The sequence below is a fragment of the Rana temporaria genome, chromosome 1 (assembly GCF_905171775.1).
Source record: "Rana temporaria chromosome 1, aRanTem1.1, whole genome shotgun sequence".
In the NCBI taxonomy this organism is placed as follows: Eukaryota; Metazoa; Chordata; class Amphibia; order Anura; family Ranidae; genus Rana; species Rana temporaria.
In genome coordinates this window covers 214,584,556-214,608,950 of record NC_053489.1, presented here as the reverse complement: position 1 = coordinate 214,608,950, position 24,395 = coordinate 214,584,556, and the positions used below count along the sequence as shown (strand labels likewise).

Sequence of the window (24,395 nt, the reverse complement as noted above, 5' to 3'; positions counted from 1 at the left end):
CCACCTTCCATGTATACTGTCATTGGTTCCAACGTGGACCAAGACAGCTGGGTCATGCCCAGCCCCTCCCAGTAATTTATCCACCCGGTCCACCACAGGCTTCTCACCCTCCTTCTTCTTCACTGGCTTTAAATGTCTGGCTGTTGAAGCTAAGGTCCAGAGGGACACGGGCCTGCTGTATTCAGCTATCCCTAACTTCATGAAGCTAGAAAAACAAAATCACAAACTTTACCATTTCACTTGGGACACATATTTCTCTTGGTTGGAGGCAGGAAAGTGCTCCATGGAATGAATCCTGTCTTTTTTCATACTGGTTTGGATCACCGGCTGTTGGCCTTCAGTACCATCAAGGGTCAAGTCTCTGCCTTGGTGGTTCTTTTTCAGAGATTGCTTTCCTTTCTTTTCTTAGTGAAGCCCTTTGAACATGGTCCCATTCACCTCATTCCTTGTGAATGCTCCCCAAAGACTCCATGGGATCTTAGCCTCATTCTGTAGGTTTTTAGAAACCACCCTTTGAACTCATCAGGGTTATTCCTCTGTCTGCCTTTTATTTTCAGGATTACCTGTCTTATTGGCATCACTTCTGCAAATCCGGGCTCTGAGTTGGTTACCTTACCTTGTAAAGGACCCTTTGTGCTACACCAAGACAAGGTTGTTTTTTGTTTTTTTTCTTAAAGGGGAGGTTCACCCTAAAAACGACTTTCTATTATTACATTGGCCCCCCACATTACAATACAATTATGCCTATTATGTTTTTTTTGATGCTGTACATACCTTAGGAACAGCTAATTCATCCGTGGCTTCCGGGTTGCGAGTCCCGCGGGAGTGGGCGTTCCTAACATGCTGGTGATTGACGTGATGACCAAAAACGAGCTCCCCCCGTCGCGTAAGCTGCGTCACGATTGCCGAAAGGAGCCGAACGGCGGTGCGCAGGCGCAGTATAGCGCAGACTCGCCATTCGGCTCCTTTCGCCAATCGTGCCGCAGCTTACGCGACGGGGGGAGCTCGTTTTTTGTCATCACGTCAATCACCAGCATGTTAGGAACGCCCACTCCCGCGGGACTCTCAACCCGGAAGCCACGGGTGAATTAGCTGTACCAAGGTATGTACAGCATCAAAAAAAACATCATAGGCATAATCGTATTGTAATGTGGGGGGCCAATGTAATACTAGAAAGTCGTTTTTAGGGTGAACCTCCCCTTTAATGTGGTTTCTTCTATTCACTTTAACCAGGACATTGTTAGGTTTTATCAGGTGGATGTTCAGGCCTCAGCTGATGCCGGCTTTGATCATAAGGTTGTTGAGTCTCTTCTGTCAACCTGTTGGTTTTTGTGGGCCTCACCTTTCATTTGTTGTCCCCCCCCCACACACACACACACCCTTAACCTCCCTGGCGGTATGATTCTGTCAGAAAAAAGGTGCTGAAAGCGGTACCATTATTTGCAAGGAAATTTGGCGTTTTATACTGTAGGTCTGTCATTTTTAGAAATAACTCACTTAAATCGGACCAAACAAGATTCTAATAGGCATCCCGGGTATGACATTTTTTTAAAAACAAAATTATAAATTATAATATAATAAATAATTATAAATAATTATAACAAATAATAATATAATTATAATAAAAATTATTCAATAATGTAATCAAATTAAAATCACTGAAATTTGCTCAGTTGCAGAATTGTTGCTGTCATTATTTTTTTTTTTTTATGACGAATTTCCCCACAAATCGCTATCGCACAATTCTGCAAGTGATTATAATTTATTATCGCTGTTTTTTAGCTGATCTAAAACTATTTTTGACATAAAGGGACACTTTTGGTTGCTATGGACAATCTACAGTTTGCAGGGAGAAAGAAACGTTTTTATTATATAAAATGACATGCATGACACAGGACAGACCACTAGGGACAAGGGGGGTGTGTTTTTTTTACATACAGTACTGTAATCTATAAGATTACAGTATACTGTATGTAAAGTGTTTGTTTACGTTTTTGAATTTGGCGCCGTTCTCCGTCCCCGTGCGTCGTAACGTCGCAGGGAACGGAGATCGGCGTCACACGGAAGCACTATGTGAATCGAGCGAGGTCCCGCTCGCTCACACAGCGCGGTGGCATCGCTGGATCCAGGGACAAGGTAAGTAAAAAGTGCCTGTGGATTCAGCGAGGCGAGCCCGAGACTGACTCGGGGTTACCGATCGTAGCAGGAAAATCAAACCCCGAGTCAGTCTCGGGAAGACCGCCAGGGAGGTTAAGTGGACTCCCTTTGGACAGCTAAAAATACCTTAACTATGTAATTATATTTCCCTTAAAGAAAACTGGATTTTTGACCTATTGTAAAATCTTATTTTTTTGGAGTACATTAAGAGACATTCCTACTATTGCTAGCCTGAGGTAGAGTGGGAGTGGTAGGGGTTATACTCAATGCTGTATCCTGGCCTAGGCCAACAAGACCCAGGCCTAGGGCAGCACTTTGCAGGGGGTCAGCATGGAGCATGGAATGAGTTCCAGCCGGCTGGGCTGAGAGGCAAATTAGTCTAGCGCCCTCATAAAGCGGCCGCACTGCTTCTGGTATGTGGGCAGCCGGCATTCCGCAACTGTGGGAGGGGGGGGGGGACTGCTTCTAATTTTGACTATCCTACCATCCTGGACCACAAACCTTCCTCACTGTGCTATATGTTTTCAGCTGCACCACTGGCATGGGTATATCTTCTTTGTCCTCTCCATGAAATTATCAGAAATTTGTGCTTAAAGTAGAACTATAGGCAAACCTTTTTTTTTTTCATTTTGGATAGAGTAAGGGAGGGTTATAGCCCCTGTCAGTTTATTTTTTACCATCCCTGTCCAATTGCAGAGATTTCCCTTCACTTCCTGTCCCATAGCCAAACAGGAAGTGAGAGGAAATGTATACAAATTAAGGGAATCCATTGCCCCCCCCCAGGCCCTCAGAACTATTGTCCCCACTCAAAAATTTCAGGGTGGGTCTTAAATGGAAAGGGATGTGGCCATGACAGGAAGGGGTGGATGATATTTAAATTAGGGGGTGCACGAGTTTAGTCAGGCCTAGGGCAGCACAAAACCTAAATACACTACTGGTTATACTGAGCTGTCTTTTGTTTGCCAGTGTCCAATTTTCTAAAAGCCACATTATAACCTAATATACTTCAATTATTTCATCCTGTGTCCTTGATCTACTCCAAGTAAAGGATTTTAAGGTAAGTTAAAAATCTTATTTTATTAACCTTTCCAAAAAAACTTTTGAGTATACAGTAAAGCCTTGGATTGCGAGCATAATTCGTTCCGGAAGCATGCTTGTAATCCAAAGCACTTGTATATCAAAGCAAATTTTCCCATAAGAAATAATGGAAACTCAAATGATTCGTTCCACAACCATTTATTCATAAGTCCTTCAGTCCATATAAAAAGATTCTAGCAATGTGACAGGTTGTGTAACCATAAAATGTCCATCTACAAATGGAAGCCTCCACAAGGGGATTAGAAGCAAAATCCAGCAGGAGCTACAGAGTATAAAAGAGAAGAGAGGTGCCTCTAAGTGTAGCAATATGGTTACATTTAATGAAGGTACAACATTTAGCAACTCACATGGTTGAGGATTAAAAGACACATCTAAGTATGCAGGCATCTCTGGTAAATCGATCCACATAAACCGTCAACCTCACCGTTATCAGTCTGCAATCGTGACCGGGAAGACTACCCTGCAGTAGAGCGATCTAAAAGCGAGGCTTGAACCGTTCATGGAAGGGACGACATCAATGGTGGTGAGGAGGACGGTCTATGTGGACAGCTTTACCCCAGAAGCCTGCATACTTAGATGTGCCTGTTTTAATCATCAACCATGTGAGTTTCTAAATGTTGTACCTTCATTGAATGTAACCATACTCAGTTGTGACATGATGCTATTCTTTTATCAAGACATCGCTTGTATATCAATTCAAAAAAAAAAAATTAGCTTGTCTTGCAAAATGCTCTCAAACCAAGTTACTCTCAAACCAAGGTTTTACTGTACATACAATTTAAATTATATCTAAAGGCAATTTTTTCATTTTGGATAGAGATAGGCTGGGTTCGCACTGCTGTGTGGAGAAGCTTACAGCAGGGGTCTGGTGTGTCCCTGTTCTCTGTCTTAGGGAGGAATCAGGCCAAAAATGTTTGGCTGGATTCGGACCTGAAATAAACCAGAAGACGCACAGGACTGTTCTCCAAACTTCCTGTTCTAGCTGACAACCCTCACCTGTCAGATGAAAGAACACCCCCCAAAGAGAACACAGACAGCAATAATATCCTGACAGATGTCCTTAAAGTGGAACTACACTGCATCTGAGCACCATAAACCAAAAACGCTGTTTAATTAATTTGTGATTTTCAAAGCAAACTCTCCCATCCATCCATGTCGTCATACTTTATTTTGCTGAGAAATCACTTTGAAAACCACCTCCTAGCATTTCTGGTTGTGGCCATCTTGAGTAAGGGCAGATCATTTATTTTTAGCATTTACTTCCTGGAATCCATTTGCCCTTAACTGAGGCATACAGACAGGAGGGTGTGCTCAGCTAAGAAACCCCTCCTCTCTTGAAGACTCCTGGGGATATATGTTATGATTTGCCTAGGCCAGAAACCAGGAAGTAACTGAAGAAGTGTGAAATAGAAGTTTAAAACAAGTAAACATAAAATATACCTTTTTCTATCTATTTACTAATGCTAGCAGCATAAGGATTAGAAATACTCAATGTTGATTGAGAGATTAAAGTTCCATGTTAGCATGAAGGTACCGTATATACTCGAGTATACGCCAAGTTTTTCAGTACTTTTTTTGTGCTGAAAATGCCCCCCCCCCCCCCCCTCGGCTTATACTCAAGTCACTTTTTTGCGCCTGATCTCCCGGACTTTGGGGGCCCAGTACTGGCTGACCAAACTTGGCACACATATAGCCCCACTCTTCCTCTACAAGTGTGCAAAATTTGTTGTCTGGGGGACCTACGGAAGGGGAGCACCGATTTTTCAAATTCGGGCCCCCCTTCTATAAACTACCATGTTAAATGTAAGTCTAGTCATGGACACGGTGAGGCATGGGCACAGTGAGGCATGGACACAGTGAGGCATGCACATGGACACAGTGAGGCAAAGTGAGGTACAGTGAGGCATGGGCACAGTGAGGCATGGACACAGTGAGGCATGCACATGGACACAGTGAGGCAAAGTGAGGTACAGTGAGGCATGCATATGGACACCCTAGGCTTATACTCGAGTCAATACGTTTTCCCATTTTTTTGTGGTAAAATTAGGTGCCTCGGCTTATATTTGGGTCGGCTTATCCTTGAGTATATACGGCAATCCCTAGAAAACATTACTTTCCTTATCATGCGCTAAAGCTGTTATCACTAAAGACAGGCAGTCCCTACATTCACAGTACTGATATCTTGGAGTGAAAACCTAGAGATTTATTCCCAGCTTGCCTAGTATATCACTAGACCTTATTGATCAGATTTTGCCTGGCAAACAAATGATGACAAGCTCTCAAAAAAGAAACATGACAGTGATGTATAATTGAAAAAAACGCTGCAAACACTTAAAGAGGAACTGCAATCTGCTCACATAATTTGTAATAAAACATCTTTGCCATTGTGAAGCTTCCCTTTAACCACTTTGCATATTATTTTATATATACTGCGATTCTGTACTTGCCAAATATTCTGCAGAAATCTCCCTCCACTCAGTTTAGCTGCATCCATTTTAACTGTGGGCAGCTGAAGCTGCTGCTTGTTCACTTCCTGGATTTACACAGACATGCCTCCAGCTCTGCAGCTCTCATTGGCCCCCTTATGACTCTTACGAGAGAGAGAGAGAGAGAGAGAGATGTGCATGATGTCATAAGCCTAGGCTTTTTACCAGACAAGAAAGAGGAAGAAAGAGGAAGTGGGCTGTATAAGAAATTTACTGCCAGAAAAAAGTTTTACTATCCAAAGTTAAAACAACAAGGGCAGAAGATTTAATAGATGGAAAGTTTAAAAAATGACTGAAGGTCCATTTTAAAGTTCAAATACAGACTAAACATTTTTTGCAAGAAAGGGGTAGAATTTCTTTCAATGTATTACTGCGGCCTGCAAAGCCAGTGCGGATTTCCCCTCACCCACACAGAACAAGCAAGGGCAATTTTATTTTCTTCCTGTCTATTTATGGGTGCCAGACACAATAACAAGTAGTATAAGAAGATGACCTCGCGCAATCAGAATAAATGTGCAAAAATATATTGAAGCTGCTCCCCGCAAAGTGCAATGTGCTAGGGGTTAGGGGGCGCTATTAAATAATGCAAACAATATTATAACAATATAAAGAATAGCAAAAAACTTACGTGATTTAAGAAAACCTCTTAAAGTGCATAGTGCTGAATAATAATGTATAATAAATTGTCCAAAAATATCAATAATAATAGTCCTTCAGTTATGATGATAATAATGAAACAAATATTGTTCAAATTTAAAGTCCAGAAATCTCTTTATTGATATGACTCTATTCCATACATCGTCACCAGTGATAGGTCTTTAAATATATCACCCGATGTGTGTGAGCAAAATGCATACTCACCAAAAAAACATGACCTCTTCAGCTAAAAAGAAGGTCAAACCAGGCTGTTATAGTGGAACAGTAAGCTTGCTGAAAACTCAATGGAGATGATTCCGGAGACCTTTATATGTATATATCCAACGTCCTGATGAGGTTGTAAAACGAAACGTACGTCAAGGCATATCCCGGTCACGCCACATGCAGCAATAAAAACACAGTTTCTAATGAATTAGCGAAGTCTTAATGTGAAACTCTCAATCAATAGTGACAATTTTTAATCCTAATGCCGCGTACACACGACCGTTTTTCATGTCAAGGAAAAAAACAACGTTTTTCTCGACGTGATTCCTTTCAAGCCTGCCTTGCATAAACATGATCGTGATAAAAAATGCTCTAGCAAAGTGCGGTGACGTACAACACGTACGACGGCACTATAAAGGGAAAGTTCTATTCGAATGGCGCCACCCTTTGGGCTGATTATGCTAATTTCCCATCTCATAGCTTGCTTCTGAGCATGCATGTTTTTTTCCCCGTCGACAAAGCGTACACACGACCGTTTTTCTCGACGAGAAAAATGACGATGTGAAAAACGATGAGAAAAAATAGAGCAGGTTCTAAATTTTTAATGTCCATTTTTCTCGTTGAGAAAAATGCTCTGGAGCCTACACACAACCGTTTTTAACGACCAATTTTAAACATTTAATTTTTCTCGTTATGAAAAACGGTAGTGTGTACGCGGCATTATGCTGCTAGCATTGGTAAACAGATCGGAAGTTATATTATATTTACTTGTTTTAAACTTTTATCTCACATTTCTTCAATTACTTCCTGGTTTCTGGCCTAGGCAAATTATGTCATATATCCCAGGGGTCTTCAGGAGGGGAGGAGGGGTTTCTCAGCTAAGCACACACTCCTGCCTGCATGCCTCAGTTAAGGGAAAATGGATTCCAGGAAGTAAAGTACCTGGTACGTGAGCCAACACTTCCGTGTTGGGAGTGTGCAGGTACAGTGGCCCACTGAATAATGGCAGCGGGAGCCAATCAGCAGGTACCACAGACTTGATGACTGCCGACACCTGCCAACTGTTCATTACACAGGCAGAGTGGCAGTCTGCCTATGTAAACAAGGAAGATTGCCATTCTGTCAGCGGGGAAGGCATCGATCCTCTGTTCCTGCAAAGCAGGGACACGGATCTATGCCCTCCCCTAGTAAAAGCACCTCCCACACAGTGAGAAAACACAGGCTAGGCACACAGTTAACCCTTTGATCACACCTGATGTTAACCCCTTACCAGCCAGTGTCATTAGTACAGTGACAGTGCATATTTTTTAGCACTGATTAGCCTCCAAAACACATTGGCTTTTTTTGCTATCATTAAATTACCTTGGACTGTTGGACGATTGTTGGGCGCTCTCATTAGTTTGTATGTTCATAGCTTTTGGACGTCTACACAAGGGAGGCTTTTATAGGTAGACGGCACATCTAAAATATGTTAAACTGTGTGAATCCTATTTGAAGATTATTTTTTAAATTGATAGTCTGGAAACAGGGTCTCTTCAAGTTCTAAAGATTGATGTAAATGTTGGGTTAAATGCTAGGGAGAGATTAACGGGGTTCAGGGGTTGGTTAAGTTTTAAGAAAGATTAAGTATTCATTTTAGGGGTTAGGTTAAGTTTTAGGGGATGGGTGATGGCAGTGGCAGGGCTTCTTTTCTATGCTTGAATGATCACACTGAGAATGACTGTACTGGGTTTCCTTTTTTTTTTTTTTTATACCGCTCAGTCAATAACTTACTTGGTGACTTTCTCATGGAAGATGGTCCCCCATCGTCTCCGAAGAAGTTTTAGCATCATCTGCGGATATATGATTCCTTTTTATTATTGGTTTTCCATGCTAATTCTTTTTTTTTTTTTTTTTATATAGTACATATTTTCTGTTATTATATTACAAAACTATGAGAAAAAATAATTAAGTTTTTCAATAGGAGATAAATATAAGGGGATACATGAATTGAACCCAGCGGCCCTCCCCCTCCCTCCCTCCTGACCCCTCCCCCACCCCACCATCTCGTGACTCCACATTTACTAGTTTGCCCCGGATGCTGCTTGCACTTTCTATATCTCCCTCAGATTTTCCAAATATCCCCTAGTTCTTTTAAATTTGAGCCAATTTGCCCATTTACCCCTGCAGTCGGCCTTTTCCTCGTCTGTCTCGTCCTTCCACTCTTCCCTCCTGTAAGTCTCCTCCACTGACTCCATCCACTCCCAGGCTTTCTACCTCCCTCCACTTTTTTGGAATCAAACGTTTAGCTGCGTTGAGTAGATGGGGAGTCAATGATCTTTTGTATTCTTTTATGCTCTCTTCCCCCCCATGAAACAAAACTACCCATGTGTCTTCTATTATCTCTTTCTTAGTTATTTCCCTGATCAATGGCAGAATTTTTTTCCAAAAGTTTTTTATTACCGGGCAGTCCCACCATAGGTGGGCCATTGTCCCCCTTGCTGTACATCCTCTCCAGCAGTCTGCTGACTGCCCTTCTTTATATTTGCTAGTTTTATCTGGGGTGGCGTACCACCCCGTTAAGCATTTAAAGTTCATCTCGGCAGTCCTAACATCAATTGCAGAGGAATGAGTCATTTTTATTATTCTTGCTACTGATGAGTTTCCTCTGGGCGCCTCCAGTTCTCTTTCCCATTTTAAGATATATTTTGGGATCTCTAGCTCATCCCTTTTAAACAAAAACCTATACATTTTGGAGATATTACCTTTTGAGCTATCGGTAATGCAGAGCTTTTCAATTGATGTATACTCCTCGTGTGGTCGGAGGGGTGGCGGGAGACGCTTAATAAAAAGCGCCAGCTGCATGTATCGCCATTCATCCAGTCTCATGGATTCTATCTTTATTTTAATCTCGCGGTGTGTCAGTATCTTACCCTTGTGTATAATATCCCTAACCTGAATTCTATTTTTAATCCAATTCCCTCCCACCCCTTCCGTGCCCGGTGCAAAGTATTTATTATCTTTAAGATCCATTAATGGAGAGTTAAATTTTAATTTCAGTTGTTTGTGTAGTTTATCCCAGACCCGTAATGTATTAAATGTTATTTCATGTGCAGAAGTGTCTAATGTTCTAAATTGTGGGGGGTTCCAAATTATTCGACCCAATTGTGCCCGTGCAAGTGCGCATTCAATATTAATCCATCTTTTATCTAGGTTTTCTTTGGCCCACTCTATTACCCGTGCGAGAACCGTTGCATCATAATATTTTCTGATATCTGGGACCGCCAGTCCGCCCATTTTCTTATTCTGTTTTAATACTTGAGCAGAAATCCTCTGTTTTTTGTTTTTCCAAATGTAGTTCATCAGGAGGGAGTTTAATATTTTAATGTACTTCTGTGGAAGTGCTACTGGTACCATTTGGAATTTATAGATTATTTTTGGAATTAGGACCATTTTTACAACATTAATCCTGCCAAACCATGAGATTGGCCGATAATAAAAGGTTTTAATTTCTTGTTTAATTTCGTTTAACAGAGGGATATAGTTGATTCTATACATTTTCTTTAAGGTGTTTACTAGTTTAATGCCGAGGTAGTTTATTTCTTTTTTCCAGGAGAAATTGAATGTCTTTTGGAGATACCTCCTTAGGAATATTGATATTCAGGATCTCCGTCTTGGATACATTCATTTTGAAATTTGAGACCTCGCCATACTGTATAATATTCCTCATTAGATTCGGGAATGTGTTCCTAGGACTACTTATAAAAAATAGAATATCATCCGCGAAAGCGGCCAATTTGTGCTCTTCTTCCCTAACTTTGGGTCCCATAATCTCGGAATTGTTACGTATCATTGCCAATAGGGGTTCCAGGGAAATAACAAAAAGGAGAGGTCCCATTCCTCATCTCTAAGGGAGCAGACAGGGACCCATTGATTTTAATCCTGGCATGCGGATGATGGTAAAGCGTTTTAATCCGCCTCACCATCCTCGGACCAATGCCAATGTCTTCTAGCGTTTGAATCATGATCCCCCAGTCTACCCTGTCAAACGCTTTTTCAGTGTCAACTGACAGGAGTAGACCGGGGGACCCGCTGTCTTTAATTTGCTGAAGGAGAAGGAGAGCCCTGACCCCATTGTCCTTACCCTCTCTACCGGGTATGAAGCCCACCTGGTCAGGGTGCACTATAGTTGTCATTAGCCCCTTCATACGTTCGGCCAATATCTTGGCATACAGCTTTGTATCTGCATTTAATAATGAGATGGGTCGGAAGCCTGAGCAAAGTGTTTTATCTTTTCCCTCTTTTTTTTTTTTTCAAGTTTAAAGATATTTATTGGAAAGCAGTGCAGTACATTGCAAGAGCCGCCAGAATAGCCTGGGGCCGAATGATATACATACAATACAGAGGTAAAATTTTCAAACATTTTAGAGCAAAGACATCACTATGCGTAGAACAAAGAAATTTTTCCCCCCACTTTTTTCCCCACCCTCGAACTTGCATTGTTCAAAGGGAAGGAAAGGGGAAACGGATAATGACAAATAAATAAGGAAATAAGTTAATATTTATAAAATAAAAAGAAAATAGCACCTAATAGTGACTGTATTCCTGGCACCCTCAATGGGTTCACACTGTGCCGAAGAATCAGTTAATACGTCAAACACATTAGATGTGCTAAATAAAAGTAAAAATGAACCCCCGGTCCCGGAATAACTGAAGTTTCCGGAGTCGTGGGCAAATCCCAGAGTAAGGAATATGCTACCGCGTAATTACATTTTCAGTGAGGGCTGGAGATTACAGAAGGAGACATAGTAAATGAGTAATAATCTCCAGTGGTACTTTAAGGCAATAAAAAGGAAAAAACAAAAAACAAAAAAATATAAAAGGCCAAAAAACACTCTGATGTAATCATTAAAGTTAAACTGACTACTCTATCTTCAACTCTATATGAAGATGTACCTGAAAGGAGGAAAAAAGAAAGAAAGAAGATAAAGGATCAAAGAGACCTAGAAAGGAAAAGAAAGGAAGAATATAGGTTGATGTTGCCAGCTACGGACTATGCTGACCAGGCCACAAACCCTGGAAATAACAAGGTTGGAAGACCAAGGATAGGATGGAGGAACTCACCCTCTCTCATCCTTATATCATAGGTAAACCTATATATCTAGCCCATTGTTCCCATACCGCCTCAAAGGTTTTGGTAGAATTGAGTATTGAACTGACCATCTTCTCCTGGTGCATGATCCAAGAGATTTTCCTCTTGGCCATCAGGACAGAGACAGAAGGTTGTTTCCAAGCACCCGCCAACGTAATTTTGGCACCTGTGAGCATGAAGGCTACTAATCTTTGAGTGTATTTAGACGTTTGGGGCACGCCTACCCCTAGTAATGCTAATAGGGGAGATTTTTCAACCGGTATACCGGTTACCTTCCTGATGAGAGAAAACATTTTGTTCCAGAATCCCCTAATTTTAGGGCATTCCCACCAGATGTGCAACATGGAACCCTGGGCTTGACAACTTCGGAAACACAATGAAGATGTGGTTGGAAACATAGCTGCTAGTCTGGAAGGGACCAAGTACCACCTCATTAATACTTTAAGGTTAGCTTCAATCAAAGAGATATTAATAAGACCTTTAGAAGATCTCGATCCTACCTCATGCCACTTCTCCAGAGTCCAGGATATCCGTAGATCTTTCTCCCACGCCTCCATGTAAGAAAATTTGGAAGTAGGTTCCGAAAGTGAGTTATATACAATAGAAATGCCACCTCTCTGTTCATTAGTGCTAATGCACCATCTTTCGTAATGGGTGAACTCAGGGGGATTTGGTTTATTTTTCCAAATTGATGTAAGAAAATGGGATATCCTGGAATATCTATCATTTTCAGAGTCGGGCATACCCAAGGATCCCACACAGTGTGCTAATGAGATCAGGCCCACTGGGGAAAGAAAGTGTCCAATCCTATAAAGTCTATTCGGGTTAAAGTAAGGAATCTGGAACAGATTAGCTAAAGGTCGCATATCGGAGATTAGCGCAGGGGATTTCCGTAAGTCATCCCAAAGCTTAAATGCCTGAGAGAGTGTCGGGGCCATTAGGGCCGGTCTTAGTTTTTGGGAGCACCAGAGCAGGTCGTCCAGAGGATCATTAGGAACTGCCTGACCCTCCATCTCAATCCAATCTGGTTTCTCTCGGCTGGAGTAGATGGAAGACAGTTGGGACAATCTAGCTGCCTGATAGTAACGATAAAGGAGTGGTAAACCCAAACCTCCTTTAGTCATGGGACCATATAAGACATTTTGGGGCAGCCTATATCCTCTACCATTCCAAATAAACTTCAACACTTTGCCCTGGAATTTTTTAAGCTGATCTTTCCTAATTGTGATTGGGAGAGACCTGAACAAATATAGCAGTCTAGGTAGGCGAGTCATTTTGACCGAATTGATCCTTCCTAGCCAGGATATTTTGTGAGTGGCCCATGTTTGTAGATCAGTTTCGAGTTTGCGGAACATAGGCGGGAAGTTAGCCTGATAAAGGTTTTCAAACTTATTAGTCAGATTTATCCCCAGGTAACGAATAGAGGAGTCAGCCCACTGGAATCTAAACAAAGTCTTCAGTCGCTCTACTAGAGCAGGTTGTATATTAATGTTCAATGCCATTGATTTTTTCATATTGACCCTTAATCCCGAGACATGTCCAAATGAATCAAGCACTTTACAGATAGCAGCCAATGAGGTTCCCGGGGAGGTAACAAATAGGAGGCAGTCGTCCGCAAACAAAGCACATTTATGAGTTTGCTGTCCACAAGAAACTCCAGTAATATCTTGATTGGATCTGATGGCAATAGCTAAGGTTTCTATCGCCACACCAAAAATGATAGGAGACAAGGGACATCCCTGTCTGGTCCCTCTTTTGATCAATATAGGATCTGAGAAATATCCCTGCAGTTTGACCTTTGCCTGCGGTCCTGAGTACAAGGAGCGCAGCGTTCCCAGGAAATTCTCCCCAAACCCCCACCGTCTCAGGACCTCAAATAGGTAAGGCCATGATATAGAATCGAAGGCCTTCTGAAGGTCCAAAGACAGAAGCAGTCCTTCCTGGGGAGGACCTCCATCCCACCCCGACTGTAGTAACGAAACAACATCTATCGCCCGCCTGATCTGATCCGGACCCTGTCTCCCTGGCATGAAACCTACTTGATCTTTATGTATGTAATGGGTAATAAATGAGTTTATTCTGTTAGCTAAGATTTTCGTGAGAATTTTCATGTCGTTATTGATCAATGAGATGGGCCTATAATTTTCTACCTGTTCCGGATCCTTATCAGGTTTGGGGATAACAGATATGAATGCCTCGTTCAGCTGAGGATGCAGGTCCTCCCCCGTTCTTTTAGAGTTGAAAAATTTTGTAAGGTGAGGGGCAAGAATATCCGCAAAATTTTTATAATAAGGGGTCGAAAAGCCATCTGGCCCCGGAGCTGAACCTCCCTTCAAATTATTAATCACATCCAAGGTTTCCGTCACAGATATAGGGCCTCCATAAGCTCCACATGATCAGTGTGAAGGTTAGGGATGGGCAATTTGTCCAAATAGGATTGAATCTCAGGAATCCCAGCTGAGTCGCCGGCTTGGTAAAGTTCAGAATAAAATCCTTGGAAAGTTTTGAGAATGATTTTGGGGTTAAGGGTAGCAGAGTTTTGATTTTTGGGAGAGAGAATGTGCGGTAAGTAGGTGAAAGTTTGGTGGCAAGCATAGTACTCATTCGATCCTTATGTTGGTAAAATTTCGCTCCGCTCCATCCCAGAGACCTCTCAGCCCTTACAGTAAGTGCTAAGTTAAGAGCTAGTCTAGCAGCGTCCAGCTGAGAGATCTGGATCGTAGCTTGATCTTTCTTGTGCTGTTTGCACAAATCTGTAAATTCCCTATCTAATTTTTCAATTTCCAAAGCTTTGTCCTTTTTTATTTTAGCAGCAATTTGTATGAGCTTACCACGGATCGTAGCCTTATGCGCAGCCCACAAAGTCTCAGCAGAGATCCCTTCCACATCATTTAGGCTAAAATATTCCTGAAGTGCTTTCTTAATTTCCAAGACAACCATAGGGTCTTTAAGGAGGGTCTCGTTAAGCTTCCAGTGAAACTGACGAAAGACACCTGTCCTTCCTTGAAGGGAACAGATCACTATTGAGTGATCAGAAAGAGCTGTCTCTTTTATGCGTGCTTTAGTGATCAGAGGGACATGTCTCGAGGAGACAAGGATGTGGTCTATTCTCGAGTAAGAGCGGTGAGGGTTGGAAAAATGGGTATAATCCCTTTTGGAGGGGTTAAATTCCCTCCAAACATCCACTAAATTTCGCTGAAAAATCAGTTTAGCTATTTGTGAACTAGTCCTAGTAGGACGGGTCAATTGTGAAGACAGAGGTCTGGATTTGTCAAGACTCTGGTCGAACGCCACATTGGAATCCCCCCCAAATATGACAATCCCTTCCAAGAGTGTTTCTAAGGCATTGAACATTGACTGAAAAAATTTAAGTTGCCCTCTATTAGGAGCGTAATAAGACACAAAAGAAAAAAGTTGCTCATCTATCCACCCCTTCACTAGAATAAATCTCCCTTCAGGGTCCCTGTGCACTAATAATGATTTAAATTTGCACGATTTGGCGAAGAGCACTGCAACCCCTCTCGTCTTGTCCTCTGCATTTGCCAGGAAGAATTGAGGATAGTGAGTATGGATGAATGAAGGGGAATAACTTGTAGGAAAGTGGGTTTCTTGTAGGAGAAGTACTTCTAGTTTTTGGGAGCGATAGGATTGGAACACTTTCTTTCTCTTGACAGGGGAATTTAGACCTTGGACATTGTGAGATACCATTCGAAGAAGTGGAGATGGAGTGGAGTTACGCGACATGACCAATAAATAGTAAGAGCATGTGGTAGCTATGTGGACTTACCCCAGAGGATAGGAGGCGTGGGATCCGAGAGCAGACGGCATATATAGAGCCTGGATCCGGAGAAGGGCTAATGAGGAACTCTGTCCGTAGCTTGGCAACCTTAGAGAAAAGACTAGAAAAGCAGGAGAAAAGAAAAAAGGAGCATAAGATTAAGCATAATAAATGAAACCGGCAAGAGTGGGGGGGAAGAAGTCCCACCCCCCTCCCGCCAAACAAAACATACACGTAACCCAAATCAAGGGTTACCAGTCCAACTCCCGATAGCGGATAATCCACAGTCGAGGGTTGGACGGGGGCACAAGGCATCTGCCCCGGTCATAGCCATCCCTGAGAGGAATAAGGCACATAAAATTATTAGTAATATATAATACCAAAAACTGTAACATTTTAGAACATGTAGAACAAGGGCAGCCGAAGCCCATAGATCAAAAAAGAAGGGATCTAATTAATACCTATCAGAATGCATTGTAACAGCACAAAAATACTACTAAGGTTAAGACTAGGTCGAGTGACCGTGAGTCATTGGCTATATGTATGGAAAGTGGTTCAAAAATAAATTCGGGTTTCAGTAGTAAAACACCAAAGAAGCTTTGATCCCGGTCCCTCCTGCCAAACTGAGAAGGGTCCCGGATCAAAACCGGTGGCCCCAGTAGCATACAAAATATAATATAAGTCTCGCAAAAGACAATCCTGTGAAGGAGAAAAAGACAACCCAAGGTGGTTGAAAAGGTAGGGAACCAAATGGACCAGGGATCTCCCAAAGTTGTTGGAAAACCCCGGGTAAGAAAAGCCACGTCACGGGCATTCCAGGAACCTTAAAAGAAAAGCATATCTGATGACACAAAAAAGTCAGGTTGTGACTGAATCCTTAATACGTCTGCTCTTATTGAATTTCCATGGCGGTGAGATAGGGCTGGTAGGAGTAGGTCGTTTGGAAGATCCTGCCTGTGGGGAGGAGGTGTCCATTGCTGGATCCAGCGTAATAAGCTTCAGGGAAAGTAGAATTTTTTCCCCCTCAGGGAGAGATGTGAAGGAATACGTTTTTCCCTTAAGTGAGAACTTCAGGGCAAATGGGAAGGCCCACCAATATCGAATTTCTTTCTGCAGCAGAATGGATAGCAAAGGTTTCAGGGCCCTGCGCCTTTGGATGGTTAGAGGTGAAATGTCCGCAAATATTTGTACATTGACTCCTTGGAACTGGATGGAGGGATGTTGACGAGAGGCTTTCATTACTTCCTCTTTAACTGTGTAGTAATGTGGCTTTACCACAATGTCTCTAGGTGAACCGTCCTTTCTGAGAGGGCCAAGAGACCTGTGTGCCCTGTCCAATTCTAGTTTATGAGCGTTTATTGACGGTAGCAGGTGCTTTATAAGGTCCTGTACTGCTGTGGAAACGTCTAGCATGGATTCTGGGATCCCCCTGACCCTAAAATTCTCTCTCCTTGAACGATTTTCGAGGTCGTCAATTCTGTTCAAAGCAGTGTCAAGTTGTTCTTGCAAAGCATGTATATGGTCAGTGTTCTGATTAGCCCTAGAGACAGTGATATCCAATTTCTGTTCTATCACCTCCATTCTGGAGCCGAGGTTTTGGAAATCATTTCTAATGTCATTAGTTATTTTGTTGGCAGTGTTGGCCAGGCCTTTCTCCAGCAATTCAGAGAGTTTTAGAAAAAGTTCCCCTGCATTTTGAGGCATAATGGGTTCAGGGATGCCTGAGGAGAAAATGGCGCCTGAGGGGGATAGTGCGGCTCCCATGGGGGAGATAGGAGAGGCTAAGTGCTGCTGTGAGGGATTCTCCATATTAGGAGTTATGGTTGTTGGTGAGATAGACAGGAGAGCGGGAGCGCCATGGGCAGTCATGTCTGCATAGGAGATGGGTTTTTGTGACATACTTTGTCTGTCCTCCTGCTTTCCCCCAGCGCTGGCGTCTATTACCTGAGGCACGGTCGCCATCTTGGAATCGCTCGGTATCTCCACCGGCGAATAACGGGTCCTCGGGTCCCGCCGGACCGCACTGCTGTACATAGACAAGCAGTAGTAAGGTTCCCCCAAGTGTGTGGCCAAAATTTGGGCCGTCGGCTGCCTCTCGTTCCGGGCTAGGGCGGCAAGATGACCGGGTCAGTGCGGAGCTCCCGGCTTAAGCAGCCATCACGGGTGCCTCCGCGCATGCGCCCCCTTCCCTCTTTTTTTATAACTGTGATTGTTGCTTCCAATGCCTCCCGGCTCATCTCATATTCTGCCCCCAACCCATTGAAATATTGGCAGAGTCTAGGGATCAATATAGTACCGAACTTTTGCAGATACAAAGTCGTAAAGCCATCTGGGCCTGGGCTTTTCCCCTTGGCTGACTGTTTTAGAGCAATGCACACCTCCTCCTCAGTTATGGGCTCTTCCATTTTTGCAGTTGCTTGAGCTTCTATCTTGGGTAAATTGGCTTTCTGAAGTACTGCTCTTATTTTGGCCTCTTTCTCCCCGGGGTTCCACTTCTTTTGTTGTACAGCATATAGATCTTCATAATATTTTCTAAAGACTTCGGCTATATCCCCAGTTGTATTAGCTAATTCCCCGTTCTTTTTTTGGATCTTTTCTATATAATTTCTGGTTTTCTTCCTTTGTACCATTCTAGCTAAATGCTTACTGGGTTTGTTACCCCAAGTATATCTTTCTCTATCCCTCCTATTGAGTAGTTTCCTTGTTTCTTGCTCTGCAAGTGCTCTGTATTCATCTATTTTTAGGGACAGTGCATGAAGGGTTTCTCTCTTTTGGCCCTGTGTTTTATGATCTTGTTCTAATTTATGGATTTCATCCGTTAAAGATTTTAATTTCCTGGTACTTTCTTTCTTTCTTTCTCCTTGCTCCCTCGGCAATCAAGATCCCTCTTACGTACGCTTTATGAGCGTCCCAAAGGGATGCCCCCGAGATCCCCTCCGTATCGTTCTCCCTAAAGTAGAGCTCTAACTCCTTTTGAACTCTCCCTGCTATCTCTTCATCTTCAAGTAAGCTTTCATCTAGTCTCCATACCGGTGGATTTGTTTGCTGTAGTGATGTAATAATTCTTAGAGTTATAGGGGCCTGGTCTGAAATTGTCGTGATCTCAATCCCTGCATCAGTTACCCTATCAAGCAATCTATGATCTATGAGGATATAGTCTATCCTCGTGTACGTCCCGTGCACAGGGGAGTAAAATGTATAATCACGCGTTTTGGGATGTAGAGCTCGCCATACATCGATCAATTGGTTGTGTGACATTCGTTGTTTCAATTCTTTTAAGTGTTCACCATTAGTCCCCTGTGCCCGGGACGTACTATCCAGATTGGGGTCCATACAGCAATTGAGATCACCCATCAGTACCACATGTCCTTCCTCAAAATCTTTTAATTTCCTAAGAGTTTTATTTACGTATTTAACTGAGTTCACATTGGGGGCATAGACGTTCGCCAGGGTGAAATCCACTCCTCCTATTTTAACTTTCAAGAATAGAAATCTTCCTTCTGGATCGATCCGTCTATCCCCCAGTGTAAACCTTACATCCCTAGCAAAACCAATAGCAACCCCACGTGATCTCTTTGATATTGTATCTCCATAAAACCAGGTGGGAAAATTGGGGGAGTACATCTTGATGTTGGACTCTGACGTTAAGTGAGTCTCTTGTACAAAGACGACGTCCGCCTTATATTGCTCCAATTCCTTCAAGATTTTGAGTCTCTTAACATGAGAGTTCAATCCTCTTACATTGTATGAGAGGAATCTAATTTCAGTCATTTAAAGGAAATATAAATGAATCTACCTAGTTCACGTGGAGTCTCCGAGATGGTCCCCTCTCCACTTCCCCCCCTCCCATCCCCCTTCCCCTCCCTCCCCTTGGCCCATTCTTGGCCTTGGAGCCGCTATTGGTATCCTCCTCCACTTTACCATCAGCTCCTCTCCTAGTGGTGGTGCTCAGGAATACCCCATGGCTATCCTCCCACCCATCCCCTCCCCTCTTCCCCCCTCCCCTGCTGTCCGTCTAGACACCCCTACCCTCTTTCCTTTTTTTCCCCCCTTTTTTTTCCTTTGTTTTCCCTTCTCTCTTTTCCCTTCCTTTTCTATCCCTTTCCCTTTTCTTTTCTTTTCCCCCCTTACTTTCATTCAACCCAGTCCGGCAACTCTGGAACTGTTAAGTCCATTTTTTGACAGAACCCTATCAGCTCTTCTGGGTATCTCAGCCGTGCGGTTTTCCCCCCTTTTAGACCGATGAGGCAAGCAGGGAACCCCCATTGATATTTCACATTTTGCGTACGCATTAGTTCCAATAGGGGTTTCAAGTGTCTTCTCCTTGTTAGTGTTTCTCTCGATAGGTCCGCGAATATCTGAATCTCCTCCTCTTTATATCTTATGGGGGGCTTCCCCCTCAACCTGCCCCAAATCTCCGCTTTGTCTTCATAGTTCCGAAACCGAACTATGACATCTCTCGGCCCCTTTCTATCTGTCTGGTTGGGGTTCCCTACTCGATGCACCCGTTCGATTTTAAGAGGCTTTGCCTCTGCCTGTTTGTCTAACAGGGGGTTAAATATAGTATTCATGATCTTCCTCAGATCTTCTCCTTTTTCCTCAGTTAACGCACGGATTCTGAGGTTCTGTCGCCTGTTGCGATTTTCCTGATCTTCAAGCCGGTACGCTAACATTTTTTGGTTATCTGTCAGAGCTTGGACTTGTGTTTTTAATTTATCAAGTTCACAGTCTTGTTCTTCTATTCTTTTTTCCGTTTCCTCCACTCTTTCTAATAGGCCACCTAAATCCAATCTTATCCTATCACTTTCTGTTTTGATGAGGTTTTCCATCCTGAGCAGCATCACATTCATCTCAGCTCTCGATGGCGGCTTTGTCTCCTGACCTATCTCCTCCAGCCTACTTTGCTCATGTTCACTTTCTGAGGTAGTTTCCCCTTTAGAGTGGTCCACACTGTCTTCTCCTGCTGTAGTCGCTGCTCTCTTTTTTTCGGTTTTCTTTACCGCCACAGGGCTTTTAGTACTGCCCTCTTGGGTCATGTATTGCTGAATTGAGCTAGTCCCGTCTTTACTTTTAGGCCCCTTTGGGGCTGCGCCTCTCATGGACCTATTCATCTTAGTAGTAGGTCTAATTATTTTCCCCAGTTTGAGGTTGTTCTGATATCCTGTTTCCTCAGTACTTTAAGATAACCCCGTGTGTTGTCAGCACAAGGTCCAGCCCCCCCGTCTGGGGTTCAACCCAGTACGGGGTTGTTCTCAGGGTGTCAAAAAGTATGGGTAGTAAGCAGCGTTTAAGCAGAGCCAGAGATTATACTCAGCGTACCCAAGTTTTCAGTAGAGATACCTGGAGTCTGAGTTATTCCCTAGCACCTTGGAGTTAAGTGTGCATACTTCCGCTCCTAATACGGCGATACAAGGCCTTGCTAATAATCAGGGAAAAAAAAAAAAAATACAAGAGAAAACAGAGGGGAGGGGGTAGCAGACTATCCAGCTCCTGATAAGTAGGTGTTTACCAAGTAGGTGTTTACCAATAGGTGGAATGGATCGATCACCTCTTTGCTAATTAGTGCTAATTGGTGGCCGTCTACTCTTTACAGTCACTTTACTATATGAGGAGGGTTATGATATTATAATGTATTTGTCATATTGCTTTATTATCTTTTGGTGAGGGTCCGCTCCAGCGTGTGTTTAGTCAGCGTAAATTCTAAATCCTCTACACAGCTACTGCACCGCCTACATCAAATACCTTCGGTGCGACCTGCTTCATTCAAGAAATACGGCACCTTTCTAGTACCGTGCGGATATAGTTCAAATCTTGTAGACTGGCTATCACGCTGGCTATCGAGCTTCTTTAATATATCATTTAAGCACAGTTTTTTAAAAGAGAGAGAGGGATATCCAGTGGGCCACAAGGTTATCCCAAACAACGCACCCCCTCAGTTCTTTACCAGGAGACTCAGTGGATCACCAAACAGATCGCAATATTCAGATACTATTCACATAGTGAGCCCATCTTTGTATAAGTTTAACAGAAAGTTGCCATTTAGTTATTAACATTATTGTTCCCAAGGTTACATTCAATAATAGGGGGGAGGGGTGCCAAATCCTTAATAACAATTAGAATGCAGGGGGGGGGGGGCGGGCGGGTGACCCGACCAAACTCGGCTCTGCGGAGCGCCTCACCAGACCCATAGGTTTTCTCTGGTTTCAAGTGCAGTGCAGACCCGATGCACTCTGATGCACTCTGATGACCCCGATGGAGGTCCCGCCGTCTCTCACCCAGTGCTCCCTCCCCGTGTCCTCAGCCGTCAGCCGCGAGTCTCCCCACTGCACAGCCACGCATCAGCAGCAGCTTTCACCGGGCATGCAGCCGCCCTTGGCGTGGTGTGGCATGTCCGTGGGAAGCGTGCAATTCCCGAAGGTCGGGTCCTAGGGCGGGGATGGAGCTCCCGCTCAGTCCGCAGAACTTCAGACTCTCACTCTGATGGCCCCGGATGGACGCTATGAAGCCTCTTCCACACAGCGGGTGTCTCCTACCGCCATTGAGCACTCCGGCACCTCCCACCTCACTCCCATCACGTCCTCATCACCGCTGCCTTGAGCCGACTGTACTGGGTTTCCAACCTACCATATTGGACGGTGTATAACCAGCCTTAAATGTTGTTATTGTTTAAAATATGATGAACTTTTATAACTTCTGCACTAAGCTTATAGCCTGATATTATGTTATTACTAAGCACACTAATTATTTTTTTAGCATTCAAGGAAGTTGGAGGATATGAAAATTTTATGACTAAATACATGGCTGCCATTCCCAATGACACTATAAATATTAATGGCATACCGGTTGACCCAAAATGCTACACTCCACGGGAAGATGCCTTCCACATTTTCCGGGATCCTATTACAGGAGATATGCCATGGCCAGGTCTTATCTTCGGTTTAACCATCCTAGCCCTGTGGTACTGGTGTACAGATCAGGTAATTTACATAAGCCATAAACACAGATGTTGTACTGATAATAAAATAATGTAAGGTCAACAAAAATTTGTTTTCTTCTACCAGGTGATAGTACAGCGATGTCTCTCGGCCAAAAACATGTCACATGTCAAGGGTGGCTGTGTGCTGGCTGGATATCTTAAACTTTTACCCATGTTCCTGATGGTGTTCCCAGGAATGATCAGTCGCATTCTATACACAAGTAAAGGCATTACTTAAGACCTTAATCAATTTTTATAATAATAATTTACAGACACAATGATGCTTACACGTCCACTGTTTCTCTTTATAGATGAAGTAGCTTGTGTGGTGCCAGAAAAGTGTAAAGAATACTGTGGTACCGAAGTTGGATGTACAAATATTGCATACCCTAAGATGGTTATTGATTTGATGCCAGATGGTAAGACATTCCTGATAATTATATCTGTCAAGCAGCTTTTTCAAAATTAGAGTAAAACAGTGGTTTCGCTATAGCTATGAATATTTAAAGTTTTCCATATTCTTAAAAAACAGTGCATGATCTTTGAGTGCAAGCCCTTACTGACCTCTGTAGCTTTGTGGAGTAATTTATTTATATTTTTCATATGTCATAAGACACAGAGTCAGGCTAATATTCATTACCTGCCGGGTTATACTCCATCATCAGGTGAATGGACACTGGTAGACCAAGGTCTTTACAGGCAGCGATCCCCTATATAACCCCTCCCATACCGGAAGTTACTTTAGTTTTTTACCAGTGTCTACAAGGTGGATGGCACGTTTGTTTGAGCTCTCCGAGCGCCAGGTTTCTATTCCCACAAACGGTTTCAAAAATGAATCAAGGGATTGATCGATCGGATCCATTTGACACAGGCTTTATAGCTTAGATAAATGGTACCCAAGTCTCGCAAAGAAGACTCAAGATCCTGCAAGGTTTTGCCTGTAAGCTGCAATGACGTCACCGCACACATGTTGTATGCCTTGCTATAGGGGCCTTTTAATGAGAGGTTGTGATCTCATAAATATGCTCTTGAAAGCGTTTGCATGCTGGTCTGATCGTCTTGCCAATATAAAACGAGTTACAAGAGCACAAGATCACATACACTACCCCCATAGTATCACAATTCGCCTTCTGCCTGCATTTTAGAAGTCTACCCATGGGTAATGATAAGGAATCACCCTCTATCATATAGAGGCAGAACTCACAGTTCCCACATTGAGTCATACCTGTTCTAACAGGATAGCACAGGGGTTTCCAGGAAATATCACTGTGTACCAGGAGGTCGCTTAGTGAGCCGGCCCTCCCGTATACCAGCTCTTCCTTGAGATAAACCTACTGACAGAAGTATCTTCCCTCAGGAGGTGCCAGTGTGCAGAGCAAATGTCCCTCACCTTACTCACTAAAATACCTGTGTGTATTGTAGGCTCAACCTAGCGTAGCCCAATTATTTTTCCTGTCCCTCCTTGCATCGAGAAATGAGAGATTCCTGTTCACTGTCCTTAGTTCTATTATAGGCCTTGATGAGCCATTTCTTATTATAGCCCCTTGTGTAAAATCTCTCCCCCAAAATCTTTGCCTTCTGCTCGAAGTCCTCCCCATCCGTACAATTACGGCGAACCCTCGGGTACTGTCCGACAGGTATGTTTTTAATTAGGGACTTCAGGTGAAAACTCTCTGCGTGTAATAGACAATTTTTTCAGGATATGAGAAGGTTGAGCTAAATCAGTTTTTTTATTCTGAGTTACTGTGAGCCAGAGAATTTAGCATTTCCTTAACCATTGTGTTTGGAGCTTGTAATTTCTTCAGTTTTGGGCATCCCATGTACCCCAATCCTTATCTGCGTTCTTTGTTCCCAAAATAAACACCAACAACCAAAACCCCTAAACTCTTTCTTGTGCCAACTAGGGTG

At 43.1% G+C, this 24,395-nt stretch overlaps 1 protein-coding gene across 1 annotated transcript in view; it reads left to right on the top strand.

Moving 5' to 3' along the window:
* The window catches only part of SLC5A1 (solute carrier family 5 member 1), a 99,664-nt gene that overhangs the window by 51,399 nt on the left and 23,870 nt on the right, over nucleotides 1–24,395 (top strand). Inside the window, exons 8-10 of the mRNA XM_040349645.1 lie at nucleotides 22,265–22,488; nucleotides 22,573–22,708; nucleotides 22,799–22,906. Of these exons, the coding sequence (XP_040205579.1) occupies nucleotides 22,265–22,488; nucleotides 22,573–22,708; nucleotides 22,799–22,906 (468 nt within the window). The remainder of the gene's footprint in view (nucleotides 1–22,264; nucleotides 22,489–22,572; nucleotides 22,709–22,798; nucleotides 22,907–24,395) is intronic.